Consider the following 17,307-nt stretch of genomic DNA (forward strand, 5'->3'; position numbering starts at 1 on the left):
TTAGAGTGTTCGCGGCAGCCTTTGCGTTAGTCACTTATTATTTACAAAAATTCTCTGTGTTGAGGTCCAGTGGACAAAGGAGACTGTGCACGATGTCCGTTGCTGGGATTAAGAAACAGTTTTACAAAGCCAGTCAGGTAAGAGCGTGTTGATATTTTTTTTCCAACTTTAATTAGCTGCTAGCTAGCTTGGTGGCAGTTTTGTTTTTTTAAATGGAAAAACAACGTTAGCTTCATGTTAGCTGGTTGAAGAAATAACGCCAAACTTGTGATAAATAGAGTTGAAGTCAGGCAATTTGGCGTGAAGTGAAATTTAAATCAACAAGCAAACACGAATCAAGAGAACGTATTGGTTTCTGTTTTGTTTGTTGTGTTTTTAATGTGGGTAACTTCGTGGTGCTTGTATGCAATTCTTAATATTGTGAGTGCCATTTTTATTTTTATTTTTTTTAATTTAATTTTTTAATTAATTAATTAATTAATTCTACGTTTTTGTAAACAAGGAAAAACACAAATTCAGCCTTGTCATGGATGACCGAGACGCAACACGGGCCCAAAGAACTGATTTTATTTCTTTTGCAAGCCCATTAAAATTTTAGATTGTGAGAGTAAATTCAAACGGGTTTAGGCAATTATGCTATTGATTAACGTTATGTGAGATTATTTTGCAGAACCTAGAACATGTAAAGTATGAAAATGTCAACGTATGCATATATAAAGGGGTGTCATTGTCATATTATCATAAATCAAGATAAATTCTATTAAATTTGTGGTGGAAAGAAACACGCTTAATCTGAGGACACATGGTAAAGAGATTTAGCAGAATACTTGGCCATATGGCCAGCGTTTATCTAAAGTGCCCTTGTGATAATTGGTATTTAGCATTTAGGGGGGGGGGGGGAGCTTAATGTTAAAGATCACTATCTTTTTCTGACTATGACAACCACTTCACTGTGTAACATAACTTCTCAACTCATGGCAAATGAGTCAAAAGATGATCTGATATTTAACCAAATTCTAGATCAGTCAAAAATCTTTAACTCTGAATGAGTTGGCTTTCTGTTTCCCCATAAGACCAATGAAGCACAACAAAAACAAATCATAACTGGCAAAACCGGTCTGCTTTGAACATGCTTGTTCTGCAAGTCACTGCTGCTGCAGCCCAACATGTGATTGGTGAGCACGCTCAGCCTGGTGGGAGTGTCGATCCTCCATGGTAGCAACTGGAATCTTAGTTATGTCAATAACCCGCCCATACCAGTTTCACAGTCCAGTGGGCAAAGATGACAGAGGCTCGTCAGCTCGGGGGAAGAAAAAAAAAAAAAAACAGAGTAAGGCCAAATGATCAGGGATGTCCCCATCGCTTTTTTTTTTTGCAGTCTGAGTCCAAGTCACTTGATTTTGAATATCCATAAATACAGTCACAATGTGATACTCATGAAGAAAATAAATGATTGTATTCAACTGTTTCGTTGTCGTGCGGTAGACTTGAGCATATTTAGTGTTGCGTATTACGCATATAGTTTGGTTCTTGTATTCTCAGATGGTGAGTGAGAAGGTCGGCGGTGCAGAGGGAACCAAGCTGGATGAAGACTTCAAGGATCTTGAAAGGGTATCACGTGAATTTCAAGATAAGCAAAAACCCACATTTTTGCGCACGTGTATGTTTAAGTAGCTATCACTCTCTCACCTTTTAGAAAGCAGATGTTACCAGCAAAGCAGTGCTTGATGTCATCAACAAAACAACAGAGTACCTCCAGCCGAACCCAGCCCACAGAACCAAGCTGGCCATGCTCAACACCGTGTCCAAATTCCGCGGGCAGCTCAACAGTCCTGGCTACCCGCAGTCCGAAGCCCTGCTAGGAGAGAGCATGATGAAATATGGAGCGGACCTGGGCCACGACAACAACTTTGGTAGAGAAGATAATCGGGAATATCATTCAAATTGGAATTTACAAAGCTGAATTTCCCTCCTGTCCTCCAGGGGCCGCTCTTATGGCTGTTGGAGAATCAATGAAGAAATTGGCTGCGGTCAAGGACAGTCTGGACATAGACGTTAAGCAGAATTTTATTGACCCGCTGCAAGGCGTTGTGGAGAAAGACATCAAAGATATTCAGGCATGGATTGGTGTTACAAATCCACTTTGAAATATAATGTTCTGCTTTTGGAAGTGACTATACAAATTGCAATCTTTTGACTCCATCAGCACCACTTGAAGAAGATGGAAGGCCGCCGCCTGGATTACGACTATAAAAAGAAACGGCAGGGTAAAATTCCCGATGAGGAGATCAGGCAGTCCTTGGAGAAGTTCAACGAGTCGCGAGACGCGGCTGAGGGTTCCATGTACAATCTGCTGGAGACCGATGTAAGTGGGCCTGTTGACTCAATTATGGTTGTCCAAATCTGAAATCAGGTGGAGAGACTATTTTTTTTGCTCTTCGACCTCACACCAGGTAACTGCTGGTGATAGGAGCTTGTCGAACCTGCCATGCTGCTTTATGACATATATGGGGATTAATTTCAATTTTTGGTATTTGCTGTTCTGTAGGTGGAGCAAGTCACCCAGCTGGCAGCTTTGGTAGAATCCATGCTGCAGTACCACAGAAACGCCACCGAGATTCTAGAGGAACTTTCTGGTGAAATAACGAGAAGGTCCGCTTATTAAAGCTTCGTTGATAATGTGCCTCAAATCTATTTTGTTTTTAATAACTTTACAATGCTGTTGAGTTTCTTTGAAGTGTAAGTGGGCTCTTATTGTTTACGTTTCCCGCAGGGTTGAAGACAGTCGCAACCAACCAAGGCGAGAGTACAGACCCAAACCCAGACAGCCGAGCTTTGACTATGGAGACACCGAGGAGTCCAACGGAGGTTACACGCCAACTGCAACAAGCCCTCCGGCTTACTCTCCAGGTAGATCCTGCTGGATGAATCCCTTTGCCCATCATAATTGTATGTGACCGTGACTTTCCCTTTTGCAAAATGAACAATGTCCAGGTTCGTCCGTCCCGAGAGCGTCCTTCAAGAACAGAGCGAGTGAGTGAGCCAAAAGATGAGAGAGCCTCATTTGTTAAATTGCGCTCCCTTTCTTGTACATTTGCCAGGTGGAAAAGGCGGAAGTAATTCCGCTGACATTTTTGACTGCATTCAATCGGTTTTGGCGGAACAAGATGGGGCTTGTCAAATAGGGACCAATTAAGCTGCGTTATTTTTTTTTTTTTTTCTTCTTCCTCATTTCCTGTTTCTCTTCATACCAAAAGCTGTTAAATATGGTGGATCGTGATTATCGCAGCAAAACCTCCACTAAGGCAGTAAAAAATATGTTTTATGAAATCAATGAGCAGCATTGACCTCGGTTGGTAAGGTCCAAAATTAAGCATCTCAAATTTTTCAAAAAAGACTTTCAAAATGTTTCACTTCATTTGCTTCAAAGTCAAATTTCCTTAATGGAGGTAACAATATGTTGGGTGTAGGCATGAAGCTTCTCGTCTGGTTTCTATTCCAGACCTGATGGAAAGCCTCCGCTCACACATGGCTTCTCATGAAATATTTTCCATGTCAATACGAATCCCAATGACGTCTCACTCGGTTCCTCTTTGTCGCTTCCTCCGCAGCCGAGCCGTGCTGTAAAGCGCTCTACGACTTTGAGCCCGAGAATGAGAACGAGCTGGGCTTCCGCGAGGGCGACACCATCACCTTGATCAGTTACATCGACGAGAACTGGTACGAGGGGAAGCTCCGCGGCAAGACGGGATACTTCCCCACTAACTACGTTGACGTCATCGTTCCAATCTCGCACTGAACGCGACAAGATCAAACGGGGAGGATTATTGGCTCCAGCAATATATTTGGTGGAAAACGAAACAAGAGGGCCTGTTTTGATGTCCTCTGCAATTTGATAAAAAAAAAAAAAACTTTGTTTAAATTTTCAGAAGGTTTTCAAGAGGAGTACGAAAGTCAGAAAAGCGATGGTGTAATGTTTGAGTGCACTTACAGCACTCTCGGACCCACAATGCACCTGTGCACTTTTTTTTTCCCATTACTCTATCACTTAAATGAAATATTTTCAGGAAGCTTCCTCAACTCTAATCAGCGCACCTACTTCATATCTTCATGCATGCTTTCTTTGGTGGCATTTATTTGCCATGTCACCTTTGCTGGAGTCATCATTTAGTTCTAACCCCCCCCCCCTCTTTTTTTCCTCAATCTGTTACTGCCATCTAGTGTTGGTCAAGCTGTTGAAAACACATTGGAAAAAAAAAATAACAAAAAGAGAAAATAATAATGGATACACAGGTCTGGTGTTTAACTCGTTCACTGCCATTGACGGCTATAGACGTAAAAAAAAATCCATCCCAACTGGCAGTGAATGAGTTCATTATTTGATCTGTCACTATATCACTACCATATAATATTTTTTTTAAACTATGTTCTAATGAAAAATCTGACCAATCAAGTGGTTTCCTGCAGCTCAACGACTGGGAATCATTAGACTAAACTACACTTGATGACGTTTGAACAGTTGTAAACAAAACAAAACAAGAGCACGACAGATCATGTGTCATGCATTTATTTGTGGTCTAATGCATCCCAACCATGGCCAATATTTAAAATGGGTGATAAAAGTCATGAAAATACAGCTCCAGGCTTCATTGATGCTGCTGGCAGCGTCGCTTACAATGTTTCCTAGGCGTCGAGCCAACTTTGTTTTTGTCAAGATGCTGAACAAGCTAAGATAGCATTCTCATACTTTAACCATTTCGAAGCTTGGAAATGATCACGATGTGTATTGGGTCAAATGCTGCACCAGACCTAAGGGATAGTGGATTACGCCCTCCCCCCCCGCTCGTCTTTATTCACCACCTGCCCCCCTTTTTATCATCTGCCCCCATCCCAATCCCATGGTGCCTTTTGGATCTCTGGTTCACCCCCCGGAATAATCTCGTGGTAGCTGTGCATGCATTTAAATCTCCCTGCAATATTCCGTGTATTGAAGAGAGTTGGCAACGGGGGTCATGTGTGTGCAGAGGAGTCACTACATGGTTCAGGTGTGTGTTAACATGCCTCATTACACTCAATCAAATGAGTTGGGGAGGGGGGGGTTGGGCTCATCTTGGAGAATAGTGAAGATAAATAATGTCTTGGAACATAAAATTGGAGTGTTTGTGTGCTGCTTGGACTGTGCCATTAAAATCCAAAAGATCGCACCATTAATAAAGTGTTAACAAAGGTTCATTTTATGATCCTTTGTGTTGAAAGTTTTGCATGCATCCTTACTATCTGTCTTACATGTATTCATTTGTTAACTGACACGTTGGGAGAAAAATGGGATTATCCAGGATTATCTTGAGGATATGTGGATTACCTCTGGTTTTTTTTGTGATTATTTTATGCATTTTATGTAAAGGGGGTTGGAGGCTGTCTATTTGCTAATTCAAATAAATGTTGTAAAACTTCTTGTTTCAAGTCTGTTGCCCCACAGTCTGAGATTTGCGTGTAATATTATATAACTCGTGTCATATTTTTTTTTCAGTTAGTTCTCAATTATAATCATTTTGTAAAATCCTAAATTGATGGTAAATGAAGTCTATTTCCATCTTATCTGTTTTTCTTTTATTGTGAAGCTTGTGACAGATGCTGTATTAAAATTGAGTATTGACCTACCACTGTTGTTTACGTAGATTATAAACCTAGTAAAAAAATCCCACATTTCTTTACCAATTATATATTCTGGTAGGTTGGGGAGGAAGGTAGCTGCAGATCAGTGATGGTCTTGACCAGGAAGTGTTGGAGGCTCTGCACATGATGAAACACAAAGCAAATGACGCAATAAAGAAAAAACTTTGGGTTTGAAATGTGGCAGTCCTGGAACTTTTGGATCAAACCTTACATCCAGGATGTACCTCAATTCTAGTCAACTGGCTCTCCTGTGATTTTAATGTACTTAATAATGGTGAGGTTGAATCTGTATCTCAAGCCAATGTGCACTCATCTGCTATTTCTGTAGGTGTCACTCGTCCATCAGGATAATTGAGATATTTCCCTTCAACCAATCTCCACAATGCACAGCCCCCCATTTACGTGACCCACCCACCCGCCGACCCACCCGACACAGCATGCTCCAGCAGCCAGCTGTTGGCTTATTGCCACAGCACCATCTCATCGGGAGAAGGCGTGTCCCTTGCCCGGATTGCTCCGTGCGCCCCTTTGTCCTTTCTGGTGTTGCTCAGCCAGCGACACTCATGGCGGCTGCACCCGTCAGGCAGCGCCCCGGACCGGGGGGGACCCGTGCACAGCTCCCTCCCTGTTACTACGAAGGCTATCTGGAGAAGCGAGGACCCAAGGAACAGGTACGGGTTTCGTGTTGGTGTTCCCTGCCAACTTCCTTATCATGCGGGGATGGGCGAGGCGAGTGGACGTTGATACCTGCGGGGATTTTTTTTCCATGTCTTGTTTTAGCACTTCACTGATATGGCGTTGCTTTTAGATCCGCTAGAAAACAATCGCTTAATTGTCTAAAGACGGTTTGCTGAATGGATCACACATCCGGTGTGCTTTCGACGGAGAATGTGGTAGCCATAGTAACAGTCTGCTCCCTGATGTGTGCTTTCACTGTCTTTCAAGTTACATTGAAAATATTGACGCATAACTGAACAGGATGCGACCTATCCATTTATGCGTGGTGATGACATAAGGGGGGGATACCACCACCCACTCAGGGTCCCCCAGGCTCTCATTAAAATGGTTTTACTGCAGACCTAGGACTTGTCATTTGAGCCAGGCTCAGGTGCGGGCTAATGCAGTGGTCCGCTGACAGCAGCTGCTACCCACCCACCATTCCTCTTTTTTGACAGGGAATTAGATACATTGATGAAGAAGGAAAAAAACAAAACACCAAACAGATGTTATATATATATTTTTTTTCTTTCTTGCAGGCTCCCAGGCGTCTGTGGACATCTCTGTGTGGGAATGCGTTGTATTTCTTCAATAATTCCAAGGACACTCATGTAAGTGATGTGGCAGGTGAAGTCTCTGAGATTTACATTTTTTTTCACGTGTGTGAATTATATTGCAGTATGTAGAGAAGATGGACCTCAGCGGCTTTGTGTCCCTGAAGGACGACTGTAGCCGGGATAGAAATTTAGAAGCAGCCAGACTCATCCTACGCATGAAGGACGGAGAAACCAGAATAACGGTAATGTCGCTTAGTTTACGCACATATTCAACATGCTGCTCCTTCTGGTGTGTGTCGCTTGGCAACACCTGAGGGCAGTATAATAAAGCCATAAATATACATAGAGATATATAATTAGTCGTTCTTTGCAGTGGATAAATAATATATGCTTTTATTATCTGTCTAGATGTGCTGCTCCCCCATTTTTGTTCAAACCTAATTATAACACTATAAAAGTTACTCTGTATTTTTTTCCCCAGACACCCAACCTGGAATCAAGGGAGCTGTGGAAGGGTTTCCTCTACTCTGTGATAGATGTAAATCTTTCCACTTGACACATTTGTACAGCTCATCTATACATATTTTTGCATCTTCTAACATCTATTATATTATAGTTGAATGTACCATCAAACCTGACCCTGCTGCCGGGCCAGCTCCAGATGCTGAAGGAAGTTGTGGACAAAGAAAGGTCCAGGCGGAGAAACCGCACACCCACACGAGCACCTCCTTCGCCTCTCTCTGTCCCGTTAGTCGGAGAGATCCCGCCGTAGGTTTTCCCTAATCCACGTTATCTTGTGTTGGCAGTTGTAGGTGTGCTGTTGTGATATTTAATATCTGAAATTAAATTCAGCTAATTCTTTAAACTCATTCACTGCCATTGACGACTATCGAAAAATAATCATTGACCTAAAGTTCTAGCTGGTGTGTGTATGGTATTATTTATTATCGTGTGTGCAGGTGTTTCCGCCCAGTGTCACGAACCGAGGCTGAAGTCCTCTTAGAAAGGCACCCAGATTGTGGCAACATGTTGCTGCGTCCCGGAAGAGACGGAAGCTCATTGGCCGTCACCACGCGACAGGACCTCAACGGGTAAACAACACAAGTGCCAACAGTGACTTCCAATTTAAACATTTACCCTTTTGTGCTCCGTCCAGATCAGTTTTCAGACATTACCGAGTAACACAGAGAGACCAGGGTGGCTATGTGATTGATGTGGAAAACCCGGTATGTAAGTTCTGCATGAAATACTACAGTATATATTTTTTGATCCAGTACAGTACACGTGTCGTTCATAATGTTTCCATTGGTCTGCAGATTCCCTGTGCAACCCTTCATGATGTCATTAATGCCCTTGTGGAGAAGACAGCTGGAACTCTTCAACCTTTTCTCCTCGAAGAACCTTATGAGGAGAACATTAGTGAGTTGATTGTTTTTTTGGCTTCCTGGTTCATACTTTCTCCGAGTAGTGTCATCGAATGTTTTCGCGTCCTCAGCATACGTTTCTGCCAACGACGAGAACGGAGAAATGATTCTCCACACCGCCCCCACCAGCCCCCTTCCAAAGCCTCCCGTGCTGCCCCCGAAGCAAGGTTTGTCTCCGAGCATTTCTCAATGGAAACAGACAATCCAATGATTTACTAATTTTACAGTTGGTGCGGATCGTTGGCCGAGCAGCCCCCCGCCACGCTCCCCTGCTCCGGACCGCCGCCTCCTAACATCTTCAGTGCCTGCCTCGCCCACCAACCCCATGAGACGACTCATCCTATCACCTTCCCCTCTTGCACACTGTAAGAAGTTGTTTTCTGAGTTTGGTCATGTGACATTTGCAAGCTGCGTGGTGATTGGTCGTTACCTGAGCAACTGTGATGTTATTTTTACTTGACAGCAAGTAGCAAAATGGCCGCATCCCGAGATGGGTAAATTCGTATTCCACAAAAACAATATCAATTTGAATGTTTCAAACTAGTGAGGCTGATGTTATTAAGAAAATCTTTGACTTGACTTCCCCTTTAAAAGAAGAAGTTACGTGTCATCACTGAAAGAAGTGAAAGTGATTAGACAGGAATTGGAATTTGATCAAATACATTTTGACTTGACTGGGAAAAATGTTCGAGTGACAATCGCGGGTTTCACTTTTCTTCACTTCCGTAACGAAAGGGAACAAATACACAGAAAAGAGGATCAGTTCAATTGTGGGGTTGCTTTGCTAAGTCAGATACATTATTGCTGTATTTTCATCCTCACTTGCTTTTTCGCTCATCTCTTCAGCTCTCAACGAGGAGCTCAAAATGAAGCTGGAGAAGAGACGAGCCAGTCAGGATTAGTAATGAACGTGCCAAGCCCCTTTTCACCGCAGCTACGTATTCATCCTGTGCCTTGTCGGCGGAACACAAAAGGCTGCAGGCGGCAGCCGGCGTTCCGTCGTCGTCGCAGGTATCGATGTCAAGCTCAAGACTGGTGTAAGCACACTTGATACTTGAACCGCACAAAGTACTGTTTACTATCCCTGAGCAAAAAGTTTTGAACTGCAACTAAGAATTAAGGAGAGCCAACTGAGCCTGGTGCTGTTTTTCTGAGCAATCTGTTTTGTGCTCAATTACCTGAACTGCTAAGGGATATTTTTAACAAACAGTATTGATTCGAAAGATTAGTACAATAACCTGTGAGAACAGGAACTTAATTGTAATGGCCCATTTACAAATCCCAGTTCTGTTTCCTTTTTCTGTGCTATTGTGTGAATGTGTGTGCGTGCGTGTTTGTTTGACTCACTACCAACTGTCACATGTCTAAAAATCCCAGGTGATTATCGATATAGCCATCTGAGCATTTATTCAATATCCTTAAAATCCAGCCTCTGATCCATGGATTACTACATGCTTTATTCTGCTAGTAAGACAATTTAGCCCACTAGTTGATGTGTCTTATTAGTTCTGATTTTTCCACTACCAGTGCCACTTTTGGCTTACTAATATGCAATTAAACCCAGCTAGTACCACTAAGAACACATGTTTGAACATTTATTTGATGCTCTTTGTATTCAGTTTGAGTTCCATGTACTACTACGCTTTTTGTTAGCTACAAGGATGCCACCTAACGGAATATTGGACTCCTCACTGTGCTGTAAAGAAAACTACAGTCGTAGTAAAAATTTTATTAGAGCTATAAGTGACCTTTTAGCTTTATTGCAGTATCACACTCTGCCCGGTATCTGCATTTCAAGGCAACCTGAAAGTGTTTCTTATGTTTTTGTTAGATGTCAAAGGGCATTAAAGTATTTCGAATAGGACGAACTTGTCCTTGCAAAACTTGCCCCCCCCCCCCTTCCCTTACAAGTTGTTCAAGCGTTTATATTGAAATTGACTGACCTGCAACAACAGAACAGTGAGGAAAAATATATGACTGATATATATTTTTTATCTCCCTCCGCCCCTTTTTTGTTGTTGATGTTGTTGTTGAATGTGTTGAAACCCCGTGAGAACTTTGTGATTAAATGTTAACACAAATTTGAAGTACTGGTCACTTTTTTGACACATGAACAATAAGAAGTAATACAAATGGGAAACAGTACAAAGGCAGAAAAGTTTATTATTTATTTTTAGAAACACTTGGTTGTATTCTAAAATTATAAATAGATAAATGAAATAATAATTAACCTGTTCTGTTTGGTTTAATGGATGCGCTAGTCACCCGACCAACAGGGGGCAGCAATGTACTTAGCAATTTGCTCGTTCGACTCGAGTAAGAAAAAAAAGAAGAAGAAAACGCCACACCCTCTTATGTATGATAAATGTCCGCGAATGGACTGCAACATTGCTTATAAAATCTTTATGTCCGGATAAGTTTGTCTCGGGGCTCTTTAATGCTTCTCGGCCTAGTTAGCTTATTTAGGTCGCTAACAGAGAGAAGCACACAACACGTCGTCAAACAGAGAACAAGTGCGAAATTGTGTGATTGTCGTGTGAAAATGTGTGCCAGCCCGACAGCAAAGTATGAGGAAGAACTTTTGGGAATAAAAGAGAACAAGTTACTACTGGATGCTGTTTGCAAACAACCAAGACTTGTGCAACACAAACCAGGTTTGTACACTAATTACGTTCACTTGCTCGGTAATTATTTTTTTAGCGTTACAAAATACGTATGTTTGTAATTCAGTAGTACCTGGTCTGAACATAAATTAAATCCATCTATTTTGATCCATCTCAGGGTGCGGCCATTTTGGCCACTTGACGGAAAATGACATCACAGTTGCTCAGGTAATTCAGGATTCACCTGCTTTAGGGGTTTGGTGATGTTCTTAAAATGAGCTGTAATTTTGCCAAAACATGAAGGAATAATGTTAACGTTAAAGTTTTATTACAAACTAAATCTGCATTTACTGTGTATGAGGTAATATACAAAAATGTAATTGTCAGAATTTAAGCAACCCTCCTTCCCGACCTAATTTACAATTCAATAAATACTATGCAGGAAATGACGTATCTGATTCAACAATCCTAAAACAAGACACTCATATCACTACACAATCAAGGCATGTTAGGTTTTCTCATTTTATTTGGTTAAGGCAAGGAGTTAATGCAGACAAAAGGATTTACAGCTTTATTTTCATTCTTGAAATAAACTCAAATCAACATTTTGTAGCATCTAAAAATTCTAAAAAAAATATACGATTTTATTTAAAGAACTAACAAATTTTACAGATGACCACAAGGTGTCAGTCCCCCCCGTTTTTTTTTTTTATGAAAGCTTCAACTCACTTTTCTTACCAGAACACTTGTGCAACTGAACCTGCTGTTTACTAGAGAATCGTTTGGCACAAAAGGTGCAAGGAAAAGCTTTCTCTCCAGTGTGCGTTCTTCTGTGTCTTTTCAAATTACATCTTTGAGAGAATCCTTGGCCACAAACAGAGCAGGCAAAAGGTTTTTCTCCACTATGCGTCAGTGAGTGCTCCGCTAAACCAGTCTTCCAACGGAATTTTTTATTACAAATTAAGCAGGCAAAAGGTTTTTCTCCACTGTGTGTTTTTTTGTGTTTACTTAAACTTGAAGTGGAAAAAAAGCCTTTCCCGCAATCTGAGCACGAGTAGGGTTTCTCTCCAGTGTGTGTTCTTGTGTGACACGTTAAGATTGACTTTACGGAGAATCTTTTACCGCAAAATGAGCAGACGAAAGGCTTTTCTCCCTTGTGCGTTTGGCTGTGATGTAATAAAAGTGAGGATGAAGTGAATCCTTTACCACAAACTGAGCAAATGTAAGGTTTTTCTCCAGTGTGTGTTCTCATGTGACATTTCAAATAAGACTTTGAGTGAAAATTTTTTCCACACTGAGAACATTCAACTTCATCACGATCATCATCAATGTCGTCGTCCTCATCGTAACAATAATCTTCATCTTTGTCATCATCACCACCACCAACATCGTCGTCATAATAATCAGTGTCAGAATCGTGTGACGTGTTATCACTTATCTCTATCACTTCTCGTGATGTTCCCCGGTGGTCTGATTCATCTTCTAATATGTCTTGAGTTGAGCTTCTGGTTGGAGACTCCGCCCTCCTGTTCTCCTCTCGTTCACCATTGTCTCCAACTTCACTTTTTAAAATGACAGAAGTCTCCTCACTCTCAACATTATCTCCAAGTTCACTTTTTAAATTGACAGAAGTCCATAACGACTTGTCTCTATCCTCTTCCTCCTCCATCTTCATCCTGATGCGAACGGGCTCTTCCTCCTCCTCTTTAATTGGAATACCTGGCCCCTGTTTCCAAGGACAAAGGTATTTTTCACTGACTCCTGCAGGATAAGCAAACAAGCATTTAGTTTGGTTGAGTCAAATTTGCTCAAAGACTGAAACTACTTGAAAATAAAACCAGCCACCTTGAGACCGTTCATCACTTCTTGATCTGTTCACACTACAACTTTTTGGAAGGACTTTGGTCGATTTATTACTGGACAACTCTACAAGGACTTAACTTTTCATAAGTAAAAACTGTTGTTGTTTTTTTTAATTAATGTGTTACTCATTCTAGCGACACAAATGCATTTACCCAGAAAGTGACAAACCTGTTGTTAGTCGCATAAGTACAACACGAAGCTCCTTGCAAACAGCATCCGGCCGTTGATGTTGTTGCTCGTTCTCCTCTTTTGTTCCACAAAACATCTGCCCGTAGTCGGGTGTGGTTCTTGCAAACATTTTGTCACACAATAGTCTCAACACATTGGTAACCCAATATGTTGCTAACAAATACACCTTTGTGTTAGCGGCTAGCGAACTAAGTTACTTCCCCTTTTACTTCGGCTTCCACATCCGGGTCATCGCGTCTTAAGGTGACAGTGTGTAGAATGTTTTGATTTATCTTCGGTGTTTATTAATGCTAAAAATACAATATTAATTTTGATATCAAGAAAAGAAATTCAGGCAAAGAGGCGAAAACATTTGTATTTTATTGACATGCTTGAAATAAACAGTAATCTACATCACATGATTCATCTGTCACTGATCAAATTAGAATAACATCTAAAAATCGTCTTTTAAAAAACTGGATTTCATTATTTTATTAAAAACTGACAATTTTACAGTTGACCAAAAGGTGTCAGTTTCTCCCCGTTTTTATGATAGCTTCAACTATCACTTTTCTCACCAGAACACTTGTGCATCTGAAACTGCTGTTTACTAGAGAATCTTTTGTCACAATTGATGCAAGGAAAAGCTTTTTCTCCAGTGTGCGTTCTTCGGTGTGTTTTCAAATTACAGTTTTGAGAGAATCGTTGGCCACAAACAGAGCAGCCAAAAGCTTTTTCTCCACTATGTGTAAGTGAGTGCCTTGCTAAATGTCCCTTTGCATAGAAACTTTTACCACAAACAAAGCAAGCAAAAGGTTTTTCTCCACTATGTCTTTGCAAGTGCCTTTGTAAAGTTCCACTTGCAGAAAAGCATTTCCCGCAATCTGAGCAGGAAAAAGGTTTCTCTCCAGTGTGTGTTCTTGTGTGACTTATTAAAACTGTCCTTACAGAGAATCTTTTACCACAAATCGAGCAGATGAATGGTTTTTCTCCCGTGTGTTTTCTCATGTGAATCTTCAAATAACATTTGGAGCGAACTTTTTTCCCACACTGAGAACATTCAAAGAGTTCATCATCGTCATCATCCTCATCATCATTACAGTCTTCATCTTTGTCATTAGCCCCAACATGACCACCATCGTCATTGTCAGCGGAGTGTGATGTGTCATCACTTTGTGCTTGTGATGGTCCCCAGTGGTCTGCATCATCTTCTATTTTCACATCGCTCGAGGTGCTGCTCAAAGGCTCCGCCCCCCTGTTCTCCTCACTCTCATCATTGTCCCCGACTTCACTTTTGAAAATAACAAAGGTCAATAATGACTTGACCTCTTCCTCCTCCTCTCTTCTGTGAACAGGCACCTCCTCCTCCTCCTTTTTAATTGGAAGGAAATCTGACTCCTGCTTCCAAGGGCAACTATATTTTTCACCATCATCTGCAGGATAAGCAAATAAACATTTAGTTTGGTGCGCTCAAATTTCATGCTGTAAATTATTTATATGATAAATTAGACAGAGACAGAGAGACGTATAACGGGAGACTCCTTGCCAACAGCGTCCAGCCGTTGATGTTGTAGTTCGTTCTCCTCTTTTATTCCACAAAGTTCTTGCACGTACTCAGCTGTGGTTCTTGCAAACATTATGTCACGTTTGTGTCCAATATGTTGCTAACAAATGCGTTTTTATGTTAGCGGATAGCTAAAGACGAGAAGCTTCCTCGCGCACCCAGACGAGTAGCCCTATTTCAGTAAGCAGAAGCGACAAGGCTGAGGATTCAACATGCTCATTACTATTTTGGACAACAACAACAAAAAAGATCTGTTCTCGAGAAAGTGCTACTTGCGTATTTTGCATCAGCAACATATTTTGCGGCTGCTTCGAAGTCACTTCCGCTCCGTAGAGGCAGTCACATAATTTTATCACGTGATTTAGTTAAAGTCCCAATGACCGTCACACACACATTTGGGTGTGGTGAAATTTGTCCTCTGCATTTAACCCAGTGTTTCTCAATTGTTTTCTGTTACGCCCCCCCCCCCCCCCCCCCCCCTAGCAAGAAGAAAACTATTCGCGCCCCCCCGTCCCTCCCACCGTGACTATCCTAACTTGTCTTGTAAGTCGTAAAATGTTGCACTGTCGCAAACGTCACATAAGTAACAATGACAGCGCCACTGCCCCCTGCTGGGAAAATGCGCAATTACACTTTATTCTAGTACTGCCAAAAAAAAAGCCTGTTCCCCAGGGTCACACGCGCCCCCCCCAGGTATAGCACCGCGCCCCCCAAGGCATACAAGAGTCTGGATGCCTACAAGTATTTTACAGCAGGTTTTGTGCATGATGGGCTGATATGGCAGATTCCAAACAAGAATCGCTTTCTTCTCATGACCAAGGCAAGGAAAAAGCACACACAGAAGAGCCAGGAGAGGAGGGCACACGCTACTTTGCTAAAAACGTGACTTTGTCATCATTACCCTTGAAAGATTCTTCCTTCCATGTAGAGCGTTTCAAACTGTCCTTCAGTTCATCAAGTTCTGCGCGCAGATTTTTACACTCTGCAGTGAGGGAATCCATTGCTTCGCCAGTGATATCCGTCTGTGTGGCAGTAGTCACCATGCCTTCTTTTCGAATCTCAGCGTGCACCACATCTTCACCAGCGGGTAGTTGATCATTTTCACAAGGGACAGACTGGGAAATATTGCCAAGTGCTGCTGCCAATGACCTCTCGCGGTCTCTCTTGCGATGCTTGAGATTTTGTCTTCTCTCAAAGATCTTCATTGAACGTTTGAGTTTTCGTTTGGGAGGTGACTGGGTATGCTCAAATATACTTGGCACATAGTCTGGGGATAGTGGATCTTCGCTTTTTGCACCTGAAACAATTAAACAATCACATTATTCATAATGACTACCATAAATAGTTTGTGCCTTCTTGGTCACCGTGGGATAGAGGAAACGGAATTTCGGTTTCTTTGTGTGTCTTGACATATGAAGGGATTGACAATAAAGCTGACTTTGATTCTCTGTTGACTTTGATTCTCTTTGAAATAATTAAGCACGTTGTTGAAGGGGATATACCCAGTTCAATTTGTTTCGTAATGGCATTTCATAACTTGACATATTAAAAAACTGAATAGAGTGAAATCATCCAGGTACTGTACCTGTCTGTTCAAGTTGCTACCATTTTTATTTTTTGTTTATTTTTGCATGATGCCTCATCTGATTGGCTTGAAAACTTAACCGATAGAAATTTTAACCTTGTGCCAATGGCTTGAAAACTTTACCAATGTAGATTTTACCTTGTGCCAAATGAAGTAACAAAAAGCCTCTTGTTCAAAAATGCTTAATTACAAAAAAATTGTTTCACAAGGTTCATAATAATTATTTTTGAAATTTCCTAATGCATTCACTCATGAGAATTAATTGTTCAATTCCAATATGAAGTTCAATATTTACATTGATAAAGTTTTCAAGCCAATCAGATGAAGCATCATGAGAAAATAAACAAAATTTAAAAACGGGGGGTTGAACTGAAGAAATCATCCCATTCCCTGCCTTGCTGCCTTTCTAAAAATGCACCCAGCATTTTCAACAATCATATTTGTATCATCCCATATTATTTCACATTTTGTGAAACAAATCAGGGGTAAATAGTTTGTTTACATACCTGATATGAAGTGCTCATTGCATATCCTTGTGTACATCGTAGGTTTCCATCGTTCACGACAAATCGCCGCGATCCATTTATCGCGTTTTTTGATGTTTGCCGGAAATCTATAGAAGCTAAGATTTGGTTTATCCCCTCGTCTATTGCTACATCCAACAACACAGCAGGTTTCCGGCATTTTCAAGCTCAAATAGCAGCAGATGTAACAAGAAAGCGTGTGTGAGTCGTTGACCGGGCACTGAACCTGTGACCGGCAAGATGGCCGCCAAGCTAATGGCCGTGGCTGATGACGTCAGCTGCAAAGCCTGGATACCACAGCATCCACATCCTTGGGCTCGTTCGAAAATTCATTCCGATGATGGTGCCTTCCCAGAGGTGTGTGAGAGATATAATGCGCTCCGTTCCCATTCATTTACGAAAGTAGCACAGTGTCGAGCCCCGAGTGCGAACACTGGCGGTCTGTTTTTGGTGCACTTTGAATTTCCAAACGGCAAAATTGAGCAACGCACTGACTCTCCAAACGGTCGGAGTTGAAATAGTGCACACTCGGAAGTAATTTTCGAACGCACCCCTAATCCATCTTCCAGATCCTTAAAGGAACAGACGTTCAAACATTTATTTTCCAGCATTCTATTTTTACGCGT

General features: G+C 41.5%; 4 protein-coding genes and 1 long non-coding RNA gene across 8 annotated transcripts; 3 read left to right on the forward strand and 2 right to left on the reverse strand.

Annotated features, from left to right (window-relative positions):
- Position 1: 1 nt before the first annotated feature.
- LOC133165125 (endophilin-A2-like) lies at positions 2–5,453 on the forward strand. Of its 2 annotated transcripts, XM_061294570.1 has the most exons (9): positions 2–137; positions 1,543–1,611; positions 1,697–1,913; positions 1,984–2,117; positions 2,207–2,365; positions 2,549–2,652; positions 2,774–2,910; positions 2,995–3,033; positions 3,612–5,453. In XM_061294570.1, exons 1-9 carry the CDS (start codon positions 93–95, stop codon positions 3,797–3,799), a joined length of 1,092 nt encoding a protein of 363 aa, XP_061150554.1. In that variant the 5' UTR covers positions 2–92; the 3' UTR covers positions 3,800–5,453. The 2 variants fall into 2 exon arrangements, with proteins under 2 accessions (XP_061150554.1, XP_061150555.1); XM_061294571.1 differs by lacking the exon at positions 2,995–3,033.
- Positions 5,454–6,133: 680 nt separating this feature from the next.
- stap2a (signal transducing adaptor family member 2a) lies at positions 6,134–10,461 on the forward strand. The gene is made up of 11 exons (XM_061294604.1): positions 6,134–6,347; positions 6,933–7,004; positions 7,073–7,192; positions 7,432–7,488; positions 7,567–7,718; positions 7,910–8,041; positions 8,107–8,176; positions 8,267–8,369; positions 8,446–8,541; positions 8,602–8,739; positions 9,221–10,461. The coding sequence occupies exons 1-11, from the start codon at positions 6,240–6,242 to the stop codon at positions 9,274–9,276; spliced, it is 1,104 nt and encodes a 367-aa protein (XP_061150588.1). The 5' UTR covers positions 6,134–6,239; the 3' UTR covers positions 9,277–10,461.
- Positions 10,462–10,703: 242 nt separating this feature from the next.
- Positions 10,704–12,534, forward strand: LOC133165211 (uncharacterized). Its single transcript, XR_009717521.1, has 2 exons — positions 10,704–11,028; positions 11,156–12,534. It is a non-coding gene; the product is annotated as an uncharacterized LOC133165211 (long non-coding RNA).
- Positions 11,486–13,251, reverse strand: LOC133165144 (zinc finger protein 572-like). Its single transcript, XM_061294595.1, has 2 exons — positions 13,009–13,251; positions 11,486–12,738 (listed from the first exon to the last, which is right to left on the reverse strand). Exons 1-2 carry the CDS (start codon positions 13,136–13,138, stop codon positions 11,687–11,689), a joined length of 1,182 nt encoding a protein of 393 aa, XP_061150579.1. The 5' UTR covers positions 13,139–13,251; the 3' UTR covers positions 11,486–11,686.
- A 119-nt stretch (positions 13,252–13,370) lies between these two features.
- On the reverse strand, positions 13,371–17,176 carry LOC133165121 (gastrula zinc finger protein XlCGF17.1-like). Of its 3 annotated transcripts, XM_061294563.1 has the most exons (3): positions 16,664–17,176; positions 15,474–15,869; positions 13,371–14,441 (listed from the first exon to the last, which is right to left on the reverse strand). In XM_061294563.1, exons 1-3 carry the CDS (start codon positions 16,839–16,841, stop codon positions 13,567–13,569), a joined length of 1,449 nt encoding a protein of 482 aa, XP_061150547.1. In that variant the 5' UTR covers positions 16,842–17,176; the 3' UTR covers positions 13,371–13,566. The 3 variants fall into 3 exon arrangements, 2 of the variants coding, with proteins under 2 accessions (XP_061150547.1, XP_061150548.1); XM_061294564.1 differs by lacking the exons at positions 15,474–15,869; positions 16,664–17,176 and adding an exon at positions 14,555–15,036; XR_009717510.1 differs by lacking the exons at positions 15,474–15,869; positions 16,664–17,176 and adding an exon at positions 14,526–15,036 and having other exon boundaries at positions 13,879–14,441.
- Positions 17,177–17,307: the final 131 nt, after the last annotated feature.

Source organism: Syngnathus typhle, linkage group LG13, assembly GCF_033458585.1.
Source record: "Syngnathus typhle isolate RoL2023-S1 ecotype Sweden linkage group LG13, RoL_Styp_1.0, whole genome shotgun sequence".
In the NCBI taxonomy this organism is placed as follows: domain Eukaryota; kingdom Metazoa; phylum Chordata; class Actinopteri; order Syngnathiformes; family Syngnathidae; genus Syngnathus; species Syngnathus typhle.

Coding starts and splice junctions, on each gene's coding strand:
- stap2a (XM_061294604.1), top strand. CDS start 6,240: ATGGCGGCTGCACCCGTCAGGCAGCGCCCCGGACCGGGGGGGACCCGT. Junction 7,005..7,072: donor ATAATTCCAAGGACACTCAT/GTAAGTGATGTG, acceptor ATTATATTGCAG/TATGTAGAGAAGATGGACCT. Junction 8,042..8,106: donor ACGCGACAGGACCTCAACGG/GTAAACAACACA, acceptor TGCTCCGTCCAG/ATCAGTTTTCAGACATTACC.
- LOC133165144 (XM_061294595.1), bottom strand. CDS start 13,138: ATGTTTGCAAGAACCACACCCGACTACGGGCAGATGTTTTGTGGAACA. Junction 12,739..13,008: donor ACTTATGCGACTAACAACAG/GTTTGTCACTTT, acceptor CTTATCCTGCAG/GAGTCAGTGAAAAATACCTT.
- LOC133165125 (XM_061294570.1), top strand. CDS start 93: ATGTCCGTTGCTGGGATTAAGAAACAGTTTTACAAAGCCAGTCAG. Junction 138..1,542: donor AGTTTTACAAAGCCAGTCAG/GTAAGAGCGTGT, acceptor TTGTATTCTCAG/ATGGTGAGTGAGAAGGTCGG. Junction 2,366..2,548: donor ACAATCTGCTGGAGACCGAT/GTAAGTGGGCCT, acceptor GCTGTTCTGTAG/GTGGAGCAAGTCACCCAGCT.
- LOC133165121 (XM_061294563.1), bottom strand. CDS start 16,841: ATGCCGGAAACCTGCTGTGTTGTTGGATGTAGCAATAGACGAGGGGAT. Junction 15,870..16,663: donor CAATGAGCACTTCATATCAG/GTATGTAAACAA, acceptor TAATTGTTTCAG/GTGCAAAAAGCGAAGATCCA. Junction 14,442..15,473: donor GAAGGAAGAATCTTTCAAGG/GTAATGATGACA, acceptor CTTATCCTGCAG/ATGATGGTGAAAAATATAGT.